The 19,006-nt window shown below is 45.0% G+C and overlaps 1 protein-coding gene across 5 annotated transcripts in view; it reads right to left on the bottom strand.

Moving 5' to 3' along the window:
• Window positions 1-483: 483 nt before the first annotated feature.
• Window positions 484-19,006, bottom strand: part of Tut7 (terminal uridylyl transferase 7) — a 50,284-nt gene continuing 31,761 nt past the window's right edge. For 3 of the 5 annotated variants that reach the window (XM_038335473.1, XM_038335469.1, XM_038335472.1), the window contains exons 18-29: window positions 18,856-18,959; window positions 17,327-17,416; window positions 16,797-16,910; window positions 16,555-16,632; window positions 15,672-15,849; window positions 13,303-13,350; window positions 13,128-13,219; window positions 12,134-12,249; window positions 10,257-10,582; window positions 7,940-8,004; window positions 7,550-7,613; window positions 484-1,486 (exon numbers count right to left, since the gene is read on the bottom strand). In XM_038335473.1, the coding sequence (XP_038191401.1) occupies window positions 1,419-1,486; window positions 7,550-7,613; window positions 7,940-8,004; window positions 10,257-10,582; window positions 12,134-12,249; window positions 13,128-13,219; window positions 13,303-13,350; window positions 15,672-15,849; window positions 16,555-16,632; window positions 16,797-16,910; window positions 17,327-17,416; window positions 18,856-18,959 (1,343 nt within the window). In that variant the 3' untranslated portion in view covers window positions 484-1,418. The remainder of the gene's footprint in view (window positions 1,487-7,549; window positions 7,614-7,939; window positions 8,005-10,256; window positions 10,583-12,133; window positions 12,250-13,127; window positions 13,220-13,302; window positions 13,351-15,671; window positions 15,850-16,554; window positions 16,633-16,796; window positions 16,911-17,326; window positions 17,417-18,855; window positions 18,960-19,006) is intronic. The other 2 variants (XM_038335475.1, XM_038335474.1) reach the window with 2 other exon arrangements.

Raw genomic sequence — 19,006 nt, forward strand, 5'->3', positions numbered from 1 at the left:
AAATGTTGGTCTGACTGCATATTTCTTTTCTGCTCTAAGGGCAGAGCGCCAACACCAGAGCTTTTAAGGAAGGTGTGGCTGTCAGGGCCAGAGTGGCATGCTGTCACTTCACAGCAGGAGATGAGGGACAGCAGCTGGTGGCCGGGTAACAGCACTCTAGTTTGGTGGTCACCGTTTTTATTTACCACGATTTCCAAATTCTCAGACTTTTGTCACGACTCTTCCGTAGTTAGAATGGAAACAAAGTGCACATACATGCATCTTCCAGGTCCTCCCAGTCGTGGGGATGTCCTCAGCAAGCACTCTCAGCCCCCAGTCTCCTGCCTCTGCAGCTCAGACCCAGCGCACACAGCTACAACCCCGGAGACATCAAAGGGCACCTCATAGGCATCATGTTAAGGACATTTGTACTGTCCCAGATTCTTGATTGACTTTTCGAATGAGGCTTCTTTTATATAATATGATAAAATAATGTGGATAAAATTACAGGTTGAAAGTTCGATTTTATTTTAAAATGATAAATAAACCGAGGCATAGTTTGACTATGTACTATTTCAGAAAGGCTTGTGAAGTTAGAGAAACAGTTCAGAGAGGGCTCCAGTCAGACCCAGAAGGATGCCAATCAAACTTGTGACTGGCAGAGACGAGACAGCCTCTTTGATCTTCAGAGGTTTGTAATAGATCTCCACCCTAATTTCTGAGTATCATAAAAAGTAAAAAGCACTTTTATTCTGTCATTTTCCCCTTGTAATTTTCTTTTTTTAAAACTGGCAAACAGGACTACTTGTTTTCATGACTTCATTTTTATGAGCACAACAGTTCTGTGTGGATTTACTTAGAGAAGGAAGCCCCGGAGAGAGATGTCCAGCGGTGCTGCCGTCCACTGAGGCTCGCGTCCGCGTCCATAGGGCCTGCATTCTGTGTTAGCACTTCTACAAAGAACCATGAAGAATGCTTGTAGACCCCAAGTAGAGCAGCACAGTCCACCTGTATTTGATGTGCGTCCACACCAGGACCCAGCAACAAACAGAATCCCTCTTGGAAATCGAAAGGGATACATGGGGAAAGGAGGCTAATTCCTCCTGTGAGCAGCACACACTATTTTAGTGTGCTGTGAAAGAATTAAAACCATGACACTGTTGTCATTGAATACTGGCCCACAGTTATATTTTTTTCTTTTAACTTGGCTTAAATACCTCATGGCTTTCTATTGAAATCTTCAGATCTCTGGGGGTTGATGTTATTAAAATTTTTCTTTTCCTCATTAACAATTTCATTAAAATCTTAAAAATTCTGACATTTCCCTCAACTGTTATGTTGAAGCCTGATCTGTGTTGCTATGTCCTGTGAACTGAACCTAATTTTCCACGTGGATAGGGACACCTCAGTGGCCATTTCCAGGGCTGCATTTCCTTCCCTCATGATTCTTGCTGGGTCCTCTTCACTGAGGCTTTCCCCTGAGTCATATATTTACTGGAAAGGCTACCTAGGAGGGAAACAAAATCCGACATAAATGAAAGAGCCTTACTAGATCAAAGTCACACAACACTTACTGTAAGCTACACAAGTGTCCCACTAGACAGGGCACTTGTCCTGGAGTAGTGGTTAAACTAGACATAAACAAGTCCACAGATAGTCATTAGACCGTGCTAGTCCCCACCGTGAGGCTGTTTAATGCAGCTTCAAGCTATATTCCCAGGCTGGTGCTGAGCTCAGGTGGAAGAAATCCATCTTTAAAAGTTCCTTACAAAGGTCATTCTTTTCATCTGCAACCAAACATGACAAAGTTCTCTGGCCAGAAATTAGTATCTCACACCATTGCCCTTTACAAGTCTAGTAATACCTTATGGATGCACAAGTAGGAAATACAATTCACTCTGCGTACAGGTGAGGGACAGGAATGAGAACTTGAGACAGCCTCCACAACTACTACTGTCTAAGGAAGGCTCTATTCAGACGAATGAGAGGACACAGGCTTTTAGTAACTGGTATCCTGTCAACTATTTTTGTTTTACCTCAGTTTTTTTTTTTTTCCCCCTTTTTGATGGCCTGGAACTCAAGTAGTTTTGCCTGCCTCTGAGTGCTGGGATTAAAGGACTATGCCACCACTACCACCAGCATACCTAACTCAAATACATAATTTTTGAAGGATAGAAGGAAGCTAGCTTCCACCCCGTCACTCATTTCCAAATGAATCACAGACTTAAATGCCAGTAAAAGAAAATGCAATATGTAAAGAAAACACAGCTCCGTGCTTAACCCTTGCTGCCAACCTGAGAAGATTCAGAAGCACTCAGGAGATGTGGGTGTGTTTGTGAGGGAGAAACTCAACTGAAGGAGGCCCTACCATAAACACTGGTGGTGCTAGAGTTTACATACACTTCTTGAAGACACAAGTGTGAGAATGTCTCTTAAGAAATGGCTTTGCACATTGTTCCTACAAGCTCAGCTCCATGGACACAACTGTGACTCTGCTTCCCATGGCACTTTTCATGACGCTAAGGCAACGGGGGGGGGGGGGGGGGGGGGGGGAGGAACACAAACAAAATGCTGCCGTTTGTGCAGTGTGAATGTCTCTAAGTCTCTCACTGATATGTGTGTAATCATGAAAATAACTTTCTGTGACGCCATTCTTCGAGTTTGGTCACACCATTAACAATGAACTCCGCTGAGTGGCACTGCTGTAAAAATCCATCTGCCTGAGGTGGTGGCGCACACCTTTAATGCCAACACTTGAGAAGCAGTGGTAGGTGGGTCTCTGAGACCATCAGAAAACACAGATATTTATATGATTCATAACACTAGCAACATTACAGTTATGAAATAGCAACAAAATAATTTTATGGCAGGGGCTCACCACATCTGAGTGACTGTATTAAAGGGTTCCAGCATTAGGAAGGTTGAGAACCAGTACTTTTAAGTATGTCTACTGCTTATTTGTTGTCATTAAGACTATTTGTATTTCTCAGTGTGTTTACAAACCAAAGATATAAGGAATTCACACACACACACACACACACACACAGTAATTAATGCTTATCCAAAAATAAGAGGAAGTATCCTATCTTATTATTTGGAAGCCATTTTTAGTAAGTGCATAAAATGTAACTTTTAATCAAATTTTGTAATATTTATTTTGACCATTTATATAGTCAAAATAAAAAAAAAAACAGGAAATTTTTACAGCTTGAAGTTTAATAAAAAAAAGTCTTAAAATCTAATTCATAAATGCTTTTGTTGTAGTTAAGTATGTCAGGGTAGTCAACAGGGACTATTAATGAATAATATATTCATACAAGAAGATTTCAAGACATTTGTATAAAAAATGGCTTACCACAAGCTTTTTCTCTATTTCCTATGACTTGAAGTTCTAAAAATCAGAGCTATTTTAAGAGGTTGGTAGTTATCTTTCCTCCTTCATGTTTATGTATATTCATATAGCTTTATCATTGAACAGAATTTAAAAACCAAATGGAAACAAACCAATCAACCCCATGTTGTCCCCCATGTATATGTTTGTATGATACAGTTTCATGTTTATGCATGCTCATATGTGTTTAGACACGTTGTGTATGTGTGTATCCACATATGGAGACAGGCTGATATCGGGTGCCTTCCTCACAGTTTTTCTCCTTCTCTACTGAGGCAGGCTTAGTTAGCTCCGCCTCCCGTGTGACGGATGACAAGCAGGCTGCCACATCCTCCCAGCATTTACATGGGTGCCAGGGTCCACACTCAGGCTGTCCATCCTGTGCTCACGAAGGAAACCACGAGTGGGTCAAAGGCACAGTCCACAGGGGCTCAAGGGGAAACAGTTCTACCCATAGCAGAGACTCAGTTCACATGTCAACAGCAGAACTGACACCTGCAAGTGACAGGTAAGCCTGGCAGCTGTCATTAACTTACTTCATGGGTTATTTCATGGGCAAGGACAAACCTTAGCCATCTATAATTTTTCTTGTAGAAAGCAGAATATAACTTGTAATAAAATTTCCTCATAATAAATTTACTAAGCTTTTCAGTAAGAGGATTTTTACCCAGAAGGTAAGTACTAACGTCTTTATAACTAAATTCTTGTCACTAACACCTGCAGTTTTCTTCCACTGTTTTACAACTTGTAAAATTATAGTCCAATGCCACTTTCAAGATACGCAGACTTGTAAGCCGAGCAATGCTGATCTGTGCAGCCTTGGGGACAGTGTAGGAACGAGGTCAGTGACATCACCACCAGGAACCTTTCTCTGACTCCCAGTGTTCACACCTCCTAGGCTCCTCAGCAGCCTTAGCAGCGAGCTGTTATTCTCCTGGTCTTTGGCTGAGACCTGAGGTGCGTGCAGGACACCTGGCATCCCTAGCAAATGAAGGAAACCAGACCCAGGCGGTACACTGAAGAACAGGTGTTTGTACCCTGTGCTCCTTCATATACCTGGCATCAGGAACAGCAGGATTCTTCCTATGTAAAATGTTCTGAGGATGTCTGTTTATACACAGTACATCTGTGTACGTCCAAACTCCCAGATCCACAGGGAACGCATCCCACTGACCAGTGGTGTCAGCTGTCCATACCCTTCTATAATGGGGGGGGGGGGTGTCACTGAAAACCAGCATGGTTATAATAGAGCCCATTTCCCCTTCCCACCCATCATCAGCTTAACTGCAGGGTGCCACCCTCTCACTTCTGTCTACTGGATTTGGAGGGGACCCAACAGAACTCTTATTTTGAAATGATGTGTTCCATGGAGAACAATTACAAGTCTTCCTGAAACTACTGGAGCTCATGTTCTCTTAATCTTCCTCCTGTTTATTTGCCACGTACAATGTTCTCCTTCAGGTCTAAGTGCGGTTAAGACTTGAAGAATTGTTTTTTTTTTTTTTAAAAATCAATCCACACATCAACCTCAACTCCCATGTACATGAAATTTTGTGTACAGAGACCTGATACCACAGCTGGGCGGTCACGTAGACAGTGGACTGCTTGCTTGCCTACCATACATGAAGCACTGCATGATGCAGCTCACCCTCAGCTACACAGTAAATTTAAAGCCAGCCTTGGCTCCATAAGATACTAGCTTAAAAAGGGGGGAGGGGGTGATCTGATATAATTTAAATGTTTCCTCTCCACGCTCTTAAAAAAAAAAGTAAAATAACTGCAAATACTTGAGATAACACCTCTTGGTACTTAACAAAACCCGAGGCAAACACACTAACAATGTCACCATTCTCCTCCCTAACATTCATCATAGTGGAGAATAGACATTCCTAGCCCAGAGCGTCCTCAGCTTTCCCAGAGCGTGGTCAGTATCCTTGTCTTGACAGAAAAGGCCAGAAAAGTTCAGGAAAGACAGCTCGTCCTTCTGTGGGGCAGGGACTGTCATGGTCTGATCTTAGCTAAAATGTCTCACTCTACCAGTCTCTCCAAGCTAAAAAGTCGGCACTTTGTTCCTAGCATTAGGATGTCATTCCAGGACTCCCCAGTGGATGTTTGAAACTGCAGCCAATCTGTGTTCTCCATGTTCTGAGCTTGTTCTTATCTTACCCTTGCTGTGACAGTCTAATGCATAAAAGAGATTACCAGTAACTAAATGAGACACTGCTGTAACAAAAGTTACATAAGCTGTCATCTTGAAAAATTTTGACTCAGTAGTTAAGAGCATTTGTTGCTTCAGCAGGAGCCAGGTTTGATTCCCAGCAGTCACATGGAAGCCTAGAATATCTGTAACTCTAGTTTCAGGGGACTCGACACCCTCTTCTGGCCTCCACAGGCACCACTCACACATGAGGCACACACAGGCAAAACACTCATATACATAAAAGACCCCCCATTCTTTTTATAAAATAAAAAATGCACTCTTCGTTCTTAGATTTTCTTCCTTTAGCCTCCCTGTGAGGAGGGAGAGGGCCAAGGATGGACTGGTGAGGCAAAGCTACTTAGGCCATCTACTGGCCGGGACTCTGCCGTTTACATCACGTTTTATACTTTTATTACTTTCTATAATAATGCTGAAGAAGTCACTTTCTTTTCCTTGACCTCAATTTCATCCTCTCTTTCACCTTGCCCTGGTAATCTACCATGTTCTCTTTAGCATCCCTCCACAGGCCTGGGGCATGGCAGGAGGGGCCCTGCCCTTGATAGCACAGTCAAGGCTAAGCAGGCTCCAATTCCTTTGCACGCACACCTGAACCTTGTTCCAAAGAAAAAGCTCTTTGCAGAGGCTTCAGAGTGGCCATGCGCCAAGCCCAGGGCTGCGCTCAGCCTGCACCCAGAACTCCAGGCAGCATCCACAAAGCACTGCATTTGCTGCAGTCTGAGACCCAGCCCTGGCTCCTTCTGGAGTCACTTTTCTCTCCGCCTTCCTTACTCCCAGGGTCCACACACCTCCCTTTGCTCCGTGTGCTTTACTTGCTGGGAGATCTCCCCAGCACAGGGGCTTAAAATGCTACCTCCACACCGACAACACTTACACTCCTTTCTGCAGCCTGGACCAATTAAACGCCAGGAATTCCACAGCTACCACCATGAAGCAGACCTTTCCCCAGCACAACAAAGCTCTCCTTTGTTCTTCCAGTTCTCAGAGACTGCCGTGACATGAGCCTCACTGGGTCTTCATGTCAGTGCCCAGAATATCCACACCCAACTGTCCTCCTGACACTCCACTCGAACCTGTGACCACCTTAGTTGATACCCTGTGGCTGCAGTGCTCCTGGCCTGGCCTTTACAAGACTTCAGACAGCACTGTTCCTCTAAGGTCCAGTACTGCCCATCTCACTGAGCAAACCTTCCAGGCCCTCCTGTAACTGCTGGAGCCAGGACACTAGCCTTCAAGTCCCACTGCTCTCCCATGCTCACACCATCCCTGCCACATGCTCGGGCTGAAGAGCAGGAACTGTCTCCTCTCCACCTGACCCTCACTTCTTATGACTCGGCTGACTTGAAAGATGATATTTTAGCAGAGGGGATACCACCATGCTCAGCATCATTTTGTGATTTCCCTGCTTAAAGCATCTGTTGCCATCTGGCTGCCTGTCCCTGACAGGAAGGCAGAGGAGGGGGCTTCATTACTCACTGGGGTACATTCAGTGCTGAGGCCACTGCCTGGCAGTTAGACTCTTAACAGATGTTTCTGAGGGGTAAATAAGTGAATCAGCTGTCTGGTTGCAGAGTGGAGAGCTCAAGTTATGACTTTCTTTTCTTCTGGGGTACGGCAGGTAATCTCCACAAGACATGGCAATGCCACAGCAGTCACAAGAGGCACAAGAAACGCTCCTATGGTTGAGGGCAGCAGTTCTTCCCCAGAGGAGGGAAGTCACCTGCAATATCTGAGAACTACACAGGCCACACTTACCCACTGGACAGTCAGACTAAGAATGTGAGGTGGAAGCAGAGCAAGAGGGTTTTTTGTTTGGTTTGGTTTGTTTAAGTTTCCTTGAGAGGTTCTGATACCCCTCTGTCACAAGGCACCACAAGGCACAAGAAAGCTCTCAAATGGCATGTGGTAAAATATTCAGAGAAGAAAAACAACACATATCTGACCCTTTAAAAACCACATACCTGACTGGGGACTCAAAAATATGGTTGTTTTTTGTTTCTTTTTGTCTTCATGTAAAAGCACTGCCTAAAAAATGAAATAAATGGTTTACAAAACTGAAGGTAAAAGCAAAGAAGCAGTCTCAAACTGGATCCAAGAGCTGGGAGAGGCAGTGGTGGCAGAAGTTTGCACGTTAGTTGGAATGACAGACATGTATGCAGGAAGTCATCCAGCAAGCCCCTGCTACCAGGGCCCAACAAGCCTTACCACACAGTACATGGGGCACAGGAGGAGAAAGCACACAGGCCAGCCAGGAGGGCCCAGCACACAGCTTCAAGCACCCCAGAAGACTCTGGGGAGTGAGCAGGACAGAGTGAACAGGGCTCCCTTCTCAGGTTTGGGCTGGTTTTTACCTGAGCAACAGGTCTCAAAGGGCTAGGTGAAGGGTATCCAGACACATAATCTGACTGACACAAACCTACAGAAAGAAAGGAACACTTTTCGTTCCTATTTTAAATTTAAAGCAACGGCCCTATTTGCCAATGTTTTAAGGAAAGTTTCCTGTTGGTGTGATGGGATTCCACCCAGCCCACTGAAGGAATGACAGGGTAGCATTTGCCGTGCTCTAGCCCACGCGTCCCTCTGCTCTCATGCTGACATGGACATTAGCTGGAAATACTACATGGGCCGGTTTCTAGACCAGGGCTTTTCCTTATGGCTGCTAATCCCTCTGCTAGCCAGGTGTCCTGTCGGGCTGCCAGAAATGCTACTCTCACACTTGTGTGTGTGCGCGCGCGCTGCCTGCGTATATGCACATACATATGTATGGGAGTGTGAGTCTGTATCTGAGTTCATTCAAGAGCAGTTCATTCTGGTTTTGGGGCAGGGTCTCTCACTGGGACCTTAGTTGGGCTAGGCTAGCTGGTTAGTGAGCCCAAAGATCTGCCCATCTCTGCCTCCCCAGCACAGGACTACAGCATCCACTGCAATGCCCTGCTTTCATGTCCACACTGGGAACAGAACGCAGGTCTTGAGCAAGCATTTTCCTAACTGTGCATCTCCTCGGCCTCACCCTAACAGTTCTGAGACACTGGTGGGTCAGTAACTTACAGCCTGCTGCTGGGCGAAGGAGCACAGCTGAGGGGTGGTATAGGGTGACCACGCTGGAGGAGGGGAGGAGGAGAAGAGGGGAACACAAAGGTCTGCTTCATTTTGTTTGTAAACACAGCCTTGAGTCTTCATCAAATACAGAGAAGAAAAGTAATTTTGAGAAAACTATGTTAAATTGTGTCTAAATTGTCTAGCTCCAACTAGGTTGAAGAAGGCTACTGTCTGACCTAAATGAGATCATCTTTAACTATATTTAACTTTGAAATGGTGCCTGATTCACTTTTAGCATGTTGACTGAATGTTAACATGTCATTATTTTAATTCCTTTAAGTCTTATCTCCTTCTTATAAGGGAAAACCAAGGCAGATGTTGGGTTCAGTTCTGACCTTCTTAGAAGAACAAGGCTAACTCAGGCCATGGAAGTCAGCCAAAGCTGGACCATTCACAGTCAAGCATCAGTTAGAACACAATGTTAAAACAAACTTTCTATCTAATAAGGATGAGTTGGGCATGACAGCACAATCATGTAATCCCAGAACTCAGGAGGCTGGGAGTTTGAAGCTAGCTGGAACTACATAGCAAATTATAGGCTGGCTTTGACTACAATAGTTGAGTCTCTGTCTCAAAAACCCAAAGGGGGAACAAAAAAACACCTAAAGTTTCAGTCTTAAATACCAAGAGACTCTGCCTGGCAGACCTGCTATCTAAAATGGAAGCGTGCATCGGTGCTGCCAGCATCCAGGGTGTTTGGAGGAAGGATTTACAGAGCTGCCTCAGCAAATGGGCAGTCAGAGTTGCTCTCTCGGGCTCCTGTCTACACTTATCCAGTTTCACCCGTGCTTATTCTAAGAACCAGTACAGTCTATAAGTTGTTGTGAAGACCATACCTTACACAGGTTAAAGGTGTCCAGACTATTAAAAAGGTGCCTATGATGGACACAACCTGCTCAGTAGAAATGACCAACTCACACCCAGCAACATAAAGGTCAATATTAGGGGATGGTTTGATTTTGTGCTCAAGACAGAGTCACACTATGCTGCCTAGGCTGGTGTCACTCTCCTGCTTCAGCCTCTTAAGTAGCTCTGACTATAGACATGGAGAAGATCTGCACATGACTCCGAATTGTGGGCTATTAAGACATTTTCCTCTTCATCTCAGAGTGACTATGATCACTGACAGAAAGGTGTTTAAATAAGGGTTAAAGATGAAACCCTCCACAGTTCTCTGCAGCACTGCCAACATCCTTCTATTCTTGGCTCGTTTGTACCTCAGCTACCGCCTCCTGAGTGTCTCGGCAATGCTCTGAGTCACAAGCACACACGGTGAGCAGCAGGCCTCTCGCTGTAACTTGTTTACTGGCTACAGAGTCGATGTGTATAAGGATTGGAGATGAACAAACTGCCATTTCATTGGTAATCTTAGACTTTCCTAAGACTAAGTAAACCGAGGGACAAGCAGTTGTCACACCCAGGGAGAGCATGTAAGGCGTGTGGGTGTGGGGGGGATGTCATTTCCTTACAGCGCCATCTTTGCCGAGTATATATTCCTTAAGGAAACAATTACAAAGTGTGAAAAACTCTAAGAAGTTAACATCAAGGTCTCTGGAGAGGTGTCTGTACCTGGAGAGCCTTTGAACTGTGAGCATTCCTTCTTAATGTGTCCTTCTCTTCCACAAAGGAAACAACGTTTTTCTCGTAAGTCTTTGTCATCCTGTCTCTTCCATTTTTCCACTGGTGTCCTGAGAATCTTCTCCCGCCCCAGGTCCACAACTGCCCTCGCTGGCTTTGCTTTCACAGCTGCGCACTGTGTGGGCTTATCATCTTTTGCTGACACTTCCTTGTCTGTGTACTTGTTCTGAATTTCTTTGTCCTCTTTGCTCCGTTTGTCTTTGCTCTCAGAGTGTCTTTGGTTTGGGGCATCTTCCTGGTCTCGCCGTCGCCTCACTCTACGAGAGATAAGATATGGATAGGAAGTGCCCGCAGACTGACAAGTTACATCCACACGTAAAGACAGCCAGGGCCAGAATGTGAACAGGAAACCTTGAATTTGACAAGTTTGGCTTCTCTATTATTATTTCTGCAGTTCTTCAGCATCCAAACCCACAGCTACCCAAGTCCTTACAGAACATGGTGTACTATAAGCACAACCCACATACCCCCTCTGACAGTTACACCATACCGCAGAGTGAACAACCAGAAACCCAAATCTGTATATGTCCAACCCAGATGCATTAGACTCCATATAGCCCGTTTGCAGTTGGCTGAATTTTCATTGTTGAGCCCTGGGCACGGAGCCTGTCTGTCACAGTGCTGGGAAGCCAGTGCTTACTGCTGAGACCAGGCCTTGGGCCCAGTCCCTGCCCGGACACAATCATGCCCGTGCTGCTGTGCTGACCGGCCTTCTGGTGTATTAGCTTTCACTAAGTGACAATTTGAACTGTAAAACTTGAATTTCACAGAAAACTTTTAACCATGATTTTAAAGAGGTTTATCTTAAAAAATGTCAGTCACTTTTATTTTAGTTTTTAAAAGTGATCCTATTTTCTGTGTATGTGTACCATATATACGGTAGTGTCCACGGAGGCCCTGGAATTGGCCTTACAGGTGGCTATGAGCCACGAGATGCAGGTGGTAGGGATGGCACTAGGGTCCTCTGCATGAGCAGTAAGTGCTCTTAACTACTGAGTCATCTCTTTTTGAGACAATGTCACATATAGCCCAGGATGATGTCATACCCTCTTTGTAGCTAAGGCTGGCCTTGAGATCCCGATTCTCCTGCCTCAGCCTCCCAAGTGCAGAAAGTACTGGTAAAAGGTACCCAGGTATCAAGATCATTTCTTTCTGCCCTACTAATCACTAGTCCGTAAATTCCAGATTGTGGCCTCCTTTGCTTTGCTTAAGTGTATTCTGACATGGGAACAGCACTGCCAGCCAGGAGAACAATGACTCAAGCAGACTGTAGGAAACACCCCTGCTTCTCACTGTACCATCATCAAGGGACAGCACGGTGCCTAAGCACTTGATCTGCTCAAGGGAATTGGTAATGATTACACTAAAAGCCACGCCCAAACTTAGGGCCGAGCACCCGCGTCTCTCCTGTCCTCGCGTAAGTGGCCCCGCGGCTGCAGTCACAGCCACATTTGGATCACTGCGTTTTCATTTTTTTTTAATAAGAGCTCTGATGTCTGCTTTTTTTTAAAAAAAAGATTTTATTTATGTTCTGTTTGCATGTGTGTCTGCAGGCCAGAAGAGGGCACCAGATCCCATTATAGATGGTTGTGAGCCACCATGTGGTTGCTGGGAATTGAACTCATGATCTCTGGAAGAGCAGACAGTGTTCTTAACCTCTAAGCCATCTCTCCAGCCCTGCATTTTCATTTTTTTTAAAAAAAAGTCTTAAATTTATATGAAAAATGCTCGATTTCAGAGGCTTATTTGATTTTCCCTGTTCGGCACAAGGAGATAAAATGAGTCTGCCCCTCTGGACAGGTGCTTACTTTCTCCTCATGGGACAGTCCTTCATGAAGTGTCCAATTTTTCCACAAATTCGGCAACACCTGTCATTCGGAGCCAGTTCTCCCTCAGTTAGGACATCTGGATCAAAAAAGTATTCCTACAAGAATACAGCTGTGTAAAAGAAACTGCGAACAAGATCATGGCACACCAGAGACCCATGCGAGAACAGATTGGTTTGTTAATATTGGTACTGCTCATCCCAAACAAGACCTTACAGCCAGTGAGAGCATAGCTGATAGACTGACCTAAACCTATTTCTTTTATTTCTTGAAGTTGGAGGACACTGACAACACATACACCCAAGTGGCTTCAACACAAAAGGAGAAGCCAAGGCCACATAGAGGGCGCCAGGAAAAGAAACGGCTAAACGGCAATGAACTGAGGAACACAGTGGACATTGAGGCAAAGTGAGGAGCTGCACGCCAGTACTGGTGCTGCCATGTGGCTTAAGAGAAAGAAACGGGGGCTGCGGGTGTTTGCTGCAGGAGTCGGGGATGCTGCACTGCACCCGCACACTCACTGAAGAAAGCACCTATCTGAACAGACGGCGGGTGAAGGAGTTCTTCAACAAGCGTGAGAAGGACCACTGCAGATGTCTAGAGTAAAATCTGGCATGAGCCTAACAATGACACACTCAAAGTCCCTCCAGGCCCACATGGAAAAGTCTTCAGTCTTTCTGGGGGTTGGGGGGGAAGTAATGGGAAGCTTCCGTTCAAAGGGGATAAAGTTCTGGATAGAGAGAAAAGGAGTATAGGCCTGGGGAGACCTGTTGCCAAGTTGGGGCTACAGTCAATAATACGTATTTCAAAATAACTGCGTATATTTCAAATGCCACACTACAAAATGACACTGGAGAAGACAGATTTGCTCAGCAGCTTGACTGAACCATCCCTTAGTCCACACTTATTAGTGACGAAGACACGCACCTTATTAGTGACTAAGACTGGCTTTCTAAGCATTTCCACAGAAACTCACCATTTTTGAGGGGTAGTCCTTTGGAAATCCTTTTACTGGAATTCCAAATACTCTTCTACCATTGATAAAAGCTTTCATTATAAAATTTGTCACTATAAAGAAAAACGTAAAAATTTAATTACATGCATTAAGAGAACAAGAGATGCCACCAAGTTTACAAACAAGAGTAACTTACTTTTCCTTGATAATCCAGCACCAAGATTATGATTCAAATCAAAAGGATCTGAGTAAGGAAAATGAAAGAGACAAAAAGATAATAAAGTAGGACATATAGCACCATCCATCCCATAGCCTATGTCCACACAACAAGAAGAAAGCATCACCTCTTTGCTGAGTAGTAAGAGGTGTGCTCGGCTAAGCAACAGAGAAGCTCAAATAGAAGGCAAGACCCCCAAAGCATTGATTAGAAAAGACCGCTGTGTTGTCTTTACTATTTTTATAAGTCCTTCATATTATACAGGTTGACCACTTCTGGAAAAAGGACTGAGAAGACTCATTAACCGTGTGACTTAATGATGTCCATTTCTGTTCACGTGAGGAGTCACAAGCATAAATGAACAAACCAAGGTTGGGTACAAGACCTGAGTAGGAATCACGAGAACATGAACAGCAGGTGCCACGGTGGACTGATATCAGCAGGGAGGCAGGTGTGACAGGCGTGGCTGTGAGGAACTGCGCTATAAAACAGTGCTGCTAAGTACCGCTTCTAGACTAAATAGTATTTTATACATGATTTAAAATCTATATACACATTACTAATGATCTGGTCAGCATATGAAGACAGATACCATTTTCTCCCTGCCTAAGACAGTACTGAAGAAGGCAAAGGAAGCCCTCTCCAGGGACTTGACGGAGCACGTAGGCACAGCAGGAGGAGGAGCCAGAGACGCGAGGCACCAAGAGTCTGCCGGCCATGCTGCCAGGGGCAAGCACTAAGCTGGGGAATGACATGGGACGTTCCTGTAGGTTGGAGCGCAGAGCCCTTCCTTTGCGCTTCTCTGGCAATAAGTGCAGTGAGACTATCATCCCAGTTAGGCCAGTCTTGCGCTCTTCTGTTATGTGTGAGTGCGTATGCGCATGTATGTATGAGTGTGTGTTGTGCTCTAGCGCTCGAGAAGCTGCGGCACTGCTCTGGGGTGGCAGGTCTGTCTCTCAGGGCTGAGATTACAGTATGGGCTACCATGCTCTCAAGCCACTTAGTACACTAAACAACAACAGACGTGGTAATAGGAGAAGATCCCTTCCCCACTAACTCTGCTTTGACAGAAGCATCCAAAATGCTAAATCCCCACCCACAGCCCAGGCTGAAGTGCACAGCCCTACATCCAACACTACCCAAAGAAATGAAGGAATCATAAAGTCTACACACCATCTAGATATCAGTGCACAGTAAGGAACGGATCCCATGAGACCAAGAAGACATTTCCTCAGCCACTTCCTAGCTCATTAAAGCATTTAACCTTCATTTTGTGTTTTTTTTTTTTTTCTCATGGTTTATTTTTTTTTATATTTAAAAATTTCCATCTCCTTCCCTCCTCCTCCCCCCTCCCTCCCCTCCTTCTCCCCTTTCTCTCCCCTCCTTCTCCCCCTTCCCTCCCCTCCCCTCCACCCATACCTCCCCTCCCTCCCTCTCAAGGCCAAGGAGCCATCAGGGTTCCCCACTCTATGCTAAGACCAAGGTCCTCCCAACTCCCCCCAGGTCCAGGAAGGTGTTTTTAAAAATAAAATTCCTATCAGTTATGAACAACTAACTATAAACATCAATGGCTCCAATGGATTCCTTGAGTTCAGTGGGGTGACCTGATCCAGTGACCTCAGCTTCCCATACGCTAGAGTCACGGGTCTGAGCACCAGGCCCAGCTGGAAAATGCCTTCCCCTTGGTCAGCACTGACAAATGGTGACAGGAAGCAGAGATCTGAAAATTCATTTCTAGTGGCATTCTCCAGCCTTTAGCAAAGTTTTATTTTTATTTTAATCTTAAATTATCTTAACTTTAATATAAAAAACCCTTGCAAATACATAAAAACATTACACACCGAAATTAAACAGACTCCAAACCTATACAACTCAATGCATCTCTCTATACAGTTAGACTAGGCATTCATGTCAGAAGCTGTGGAAGTCTACATTAGCTTTTAAAAATTAAGTATTAAGTGTTTCATGCACTTGCTTACCCATGACCAAAAACAAAACAAACAAAATCCACATCAGAATTAGAACTGGAAAAACAATTCGTTTCAGGTTTAAACATCCCACTACCTCGAAATTGCCTCGTGTCTACTGCTGCCGTGTGCTCCCACACAGGTCCGACATTAGTGGAAGGTTATTCTGCTGAACAAAGACTTCAGAACTCATGGCCTCACCTGGAGGCACTAGGAAATTAAAATGAACCTGTAGGGTGGTATGGACCGCAACAGCTGTGTTGCCGGAAGAGCCAGGAGGGGCCTATGGTTTAGAGTCGATGTCCAACTTGAACGGCTCTGTACATCACCCCTCAAACTTGATAGGCCAACAGCTCACTTCTAATTTGACTTCATTCATACCTTCAATAACGATGTATTTTGAGGTCCACTGTTTCTTAAAAGTCGTAAGCAGAGCTTTTCTTCTGATGCTGATTACATGCTCCTTAAAATCAAACTCCTCTGTGTAGAAGCGGAGAAGTCCCAACCACAGCTGCCCAACAGATTCTGTATTTTTTCCATATTCTGGCCAAAAAGTGGGCTAGAGAAAGAAGGGAACAAGAGACACCACACCATGAGAAAGCGCCAACAGCAGGATGTCCCTGCACTCCAGGAGGACAATCTGGACTAGTTAACTGCTCACACACACACAAAATGTAATAAGTTCTCGTTCACAATTGTTTTGTTTTGTTTTATTGAGACAGAGCTTCTCTGTGTAGCTTGGCTGTCTTGGATCTCGCTTTGCAGACCAAGATGGCATTGAACTCAGAGATCCAACTGCCTCTGCCTCCCAAGCGCTGGGATTAAAGGTGAGCGCCACCACACCTGGCTTTCTTTTATGTTTTAAAACAGCATTTACACGAGTCTATTAACCACTACTCTGACTTGGACATAGAGACAATTCAAGAGTTTTCAATGATGTATAATCTCAGAATATGAAGGTGGGAGAATCTGTGAAGAAGCTTAAGAGCTGTGCAGTCAGCAGGAAAGAACTCAGTGCAAATCTACAAAGTCTCAGGAAGAACAGTCACACAACAAAAATGTGTTCCCTTGGAAGAGTTACTCCCAAGAGCCAGTGGACAGTGATGAAATTCTGGGTGCAGTGCCTGTAAACGCACTTAGCTTAATAGAAGAGAACATTCAATAATGTCTTCACTGTCCTAACAGACAGACGTCAACTCTACACCATGGTCATCTACAGCACAGAGCAGGACTTTTAGCCAAATCTTTACCTTAAAATACTCACCAGTTCATCTATTTGATCAAAAAAGTAAATATTCCAGCCATCAACAAGTATTTCTGGTTTCTTTTCACCCTTGTATATCTGAAATTAATTTAAAAAGTATTAGTATAGAATGAAAACCTAATGTGTTGATACCAACACACCTAGGAAAAGTTGGAAAGTTAACTACAGAACTACAGCACGCTAGCAGAGGCAGAGGCTCAGAGACAGCCCAGTTCTGCAGAGGACACAGGCCCTGTGGGTACCTCTTGGAGCACAGGGATGACAGGCGGAGACCTCTGCTGAAGGAAGTAGAGCACCATAAGAGTGTAGGCATAGGATGACAAGCTGCCTCTGGACGCGTCACCGATGTCGCACATCTGGGGAGACAGCACCGTGAATGCCATTGCTATGCAGCTCTAGCCACCCAGCCCCGCTACCTCATCTGAGGAACTAGTACAAAAATCATGTTTCCAAAATGAAAATATGTCAGCTAAAGCAACAACCCAACCTGAATCAAATTGGACTCGAGAAAGCAGTGGGCTGTTAGTCACGACAGGGTGATCATGAAAAACTAAAACACATCAGTACTGGGTGTGGTGGCGCACGCCTTTAATCCTAGTACTTGGGAGGCAGAGGCAGGAAGATCTCTGTGAGTTTGAGACCAGCCTGATCTGTACAGTGAGTTCCAATATAGCCCACTGTGCGTGCAAGGTGGGAGTGTCACACTTACGCTTTCAAAAGGATTTGAAAATACAGAACAATTTCCAACTAAGCCACAAGCAGCAGCACCCACCTTTGTAAACACTTTCATGGTGTAGCACAAATATTTCACTCTGGGGTCAATGGCTGAGTATGCAGATAAGAGTCTTGTGTTATGAAGAGCCTGTTGGAAAGGAAAGGGCACCATGAGGCTTGAAAACATTCTGACTTAGAAAAGTTTACACTGCAACACAGTTTAGATAACAACAAATACATGCAACTTCTGATTTCATTAATAAATCTTTAGTCTGCATAAACTGAAAAAAAAGCCACTTAACTAAACAAGCGTGTTACTAGGTGTGGTTGTTGTGATTTCAGAAAAAGGCAGCATGTGAGAGAAAGACGCCCTGCAGCAGAGTTCACGGGAGGGGAAAGGGAATGGAAAAGGAGCGGCAGAAGAGAAGAGAGCAGAGAAGAGAGACAGAGACAGAGGTGCAGGTGGGTAGGTCTCTGAAAGAGGATGTAGCTACTGTGCACAGGTGCTGCTCTTAGTGCCTATAGCTGAGGCCGCACACCCCAAGGCCAGGACAGTGCAGATGTCTGAATACTAACAGTGGCGACAGAGGCCTGCCATCCTAGCACTCGGAAGACGGAGGCAGAAACAAAATAAGGAGTTTCCTCTGAGCAGATGTAAGACTTCCCCTTTCCTTGTGGCATCATTTGAGTTAAATGCTCTCAGGCCCCACTGGGTCTGGAAGCAGCCATGTGTGAGGCCAACGAGGAAGGACCAGCACACAAACCAAATCACAGTCAAGTTCAAGCCAGGGAGACAAACCTGCTACTCTGACCTCATCTGAAGTGCCTCTCCCTCCCTCCCTCTCTCCCTCTCCCTCCCTCTCTCCGTCTCTCTCTCTCTCTGATGCACACATACACGTGTACACATGCAAACACCTCTCACACGGAAACTGATGAGCATTTGACCAACTCCCTGACAACAGGGTAGGGATGGAAGGAGTGTAGGCAAATACCCTACCACTGAGCTCCACTCTTAGCTTGTGTGGATATGAATAGCTACTGGATTCTCCACAGCCCCAGCCTCAGAATACTATAAGACACACATCAAGCACCCAAATCATTCCCAAAGACAGAGTAAAACAAGGGCGGGAGCGGCCTCAGCTACGGGGTTGAGGCTGAGCAGCCGAGCAGATGGGGTAAGGAAGATGAAACGAATGTCTCATTTCACTGACTTACTTATTTTTAAAGAGACGCTCATTCCTCTTGATCTCTCTGAAGAAAATGCCTGAAATACCAGGCACAGTAATGTCTGTTTGTAATCTTAGAACTTGTGGAGTGGAGCCAGAAAGACCAGAAGTTCAAGGTCATGGCTAGCCTCAGCACTGTGAAACTCTGTCTCAACCCCCCACTCCCAGCCCCTGCAAAAACAAATGCTGGATGGGAGGAAGCAAGCAAACAGGAAGCTTTAAAAAAAGTACTCAAGAAGGAACCAAACTACGAGGTTTACTACATGTCAAGTGAGAGGTCAGACTGGGGTAGGTTAGTCTTTGAGACTCTTAAAAAAATGAAAGAAAGAAAGCTAGGCTGGCCGAACCCTAGAAATCTTACCAGTGTGTTATACAAGCTGATGTCAACCTCTAGACCACTTCTTAGATGGAAGAACTTCACAATGGGCACCTTGGCTGTAGTGATGGGCAGGATGTTCCTCAGGCCTAAGAGGGAGTAAGACACAGGATTACACACACTGGGCAGAGACGAT

Source organism: Arvicola amphibius, chromosome 6 (genome assembly GCF_903992535.2).
Source record: "Arvicola amphibius chromosome 6, mArvAmp1.2, whole genome shotgun sequence".
Classification (NCBI taxonomy): Eukaryota; Metazoa; Chordata; class Mammalia; order Rodentia; family Cricetidae; genus Arvicola; species Arvicola amphibius.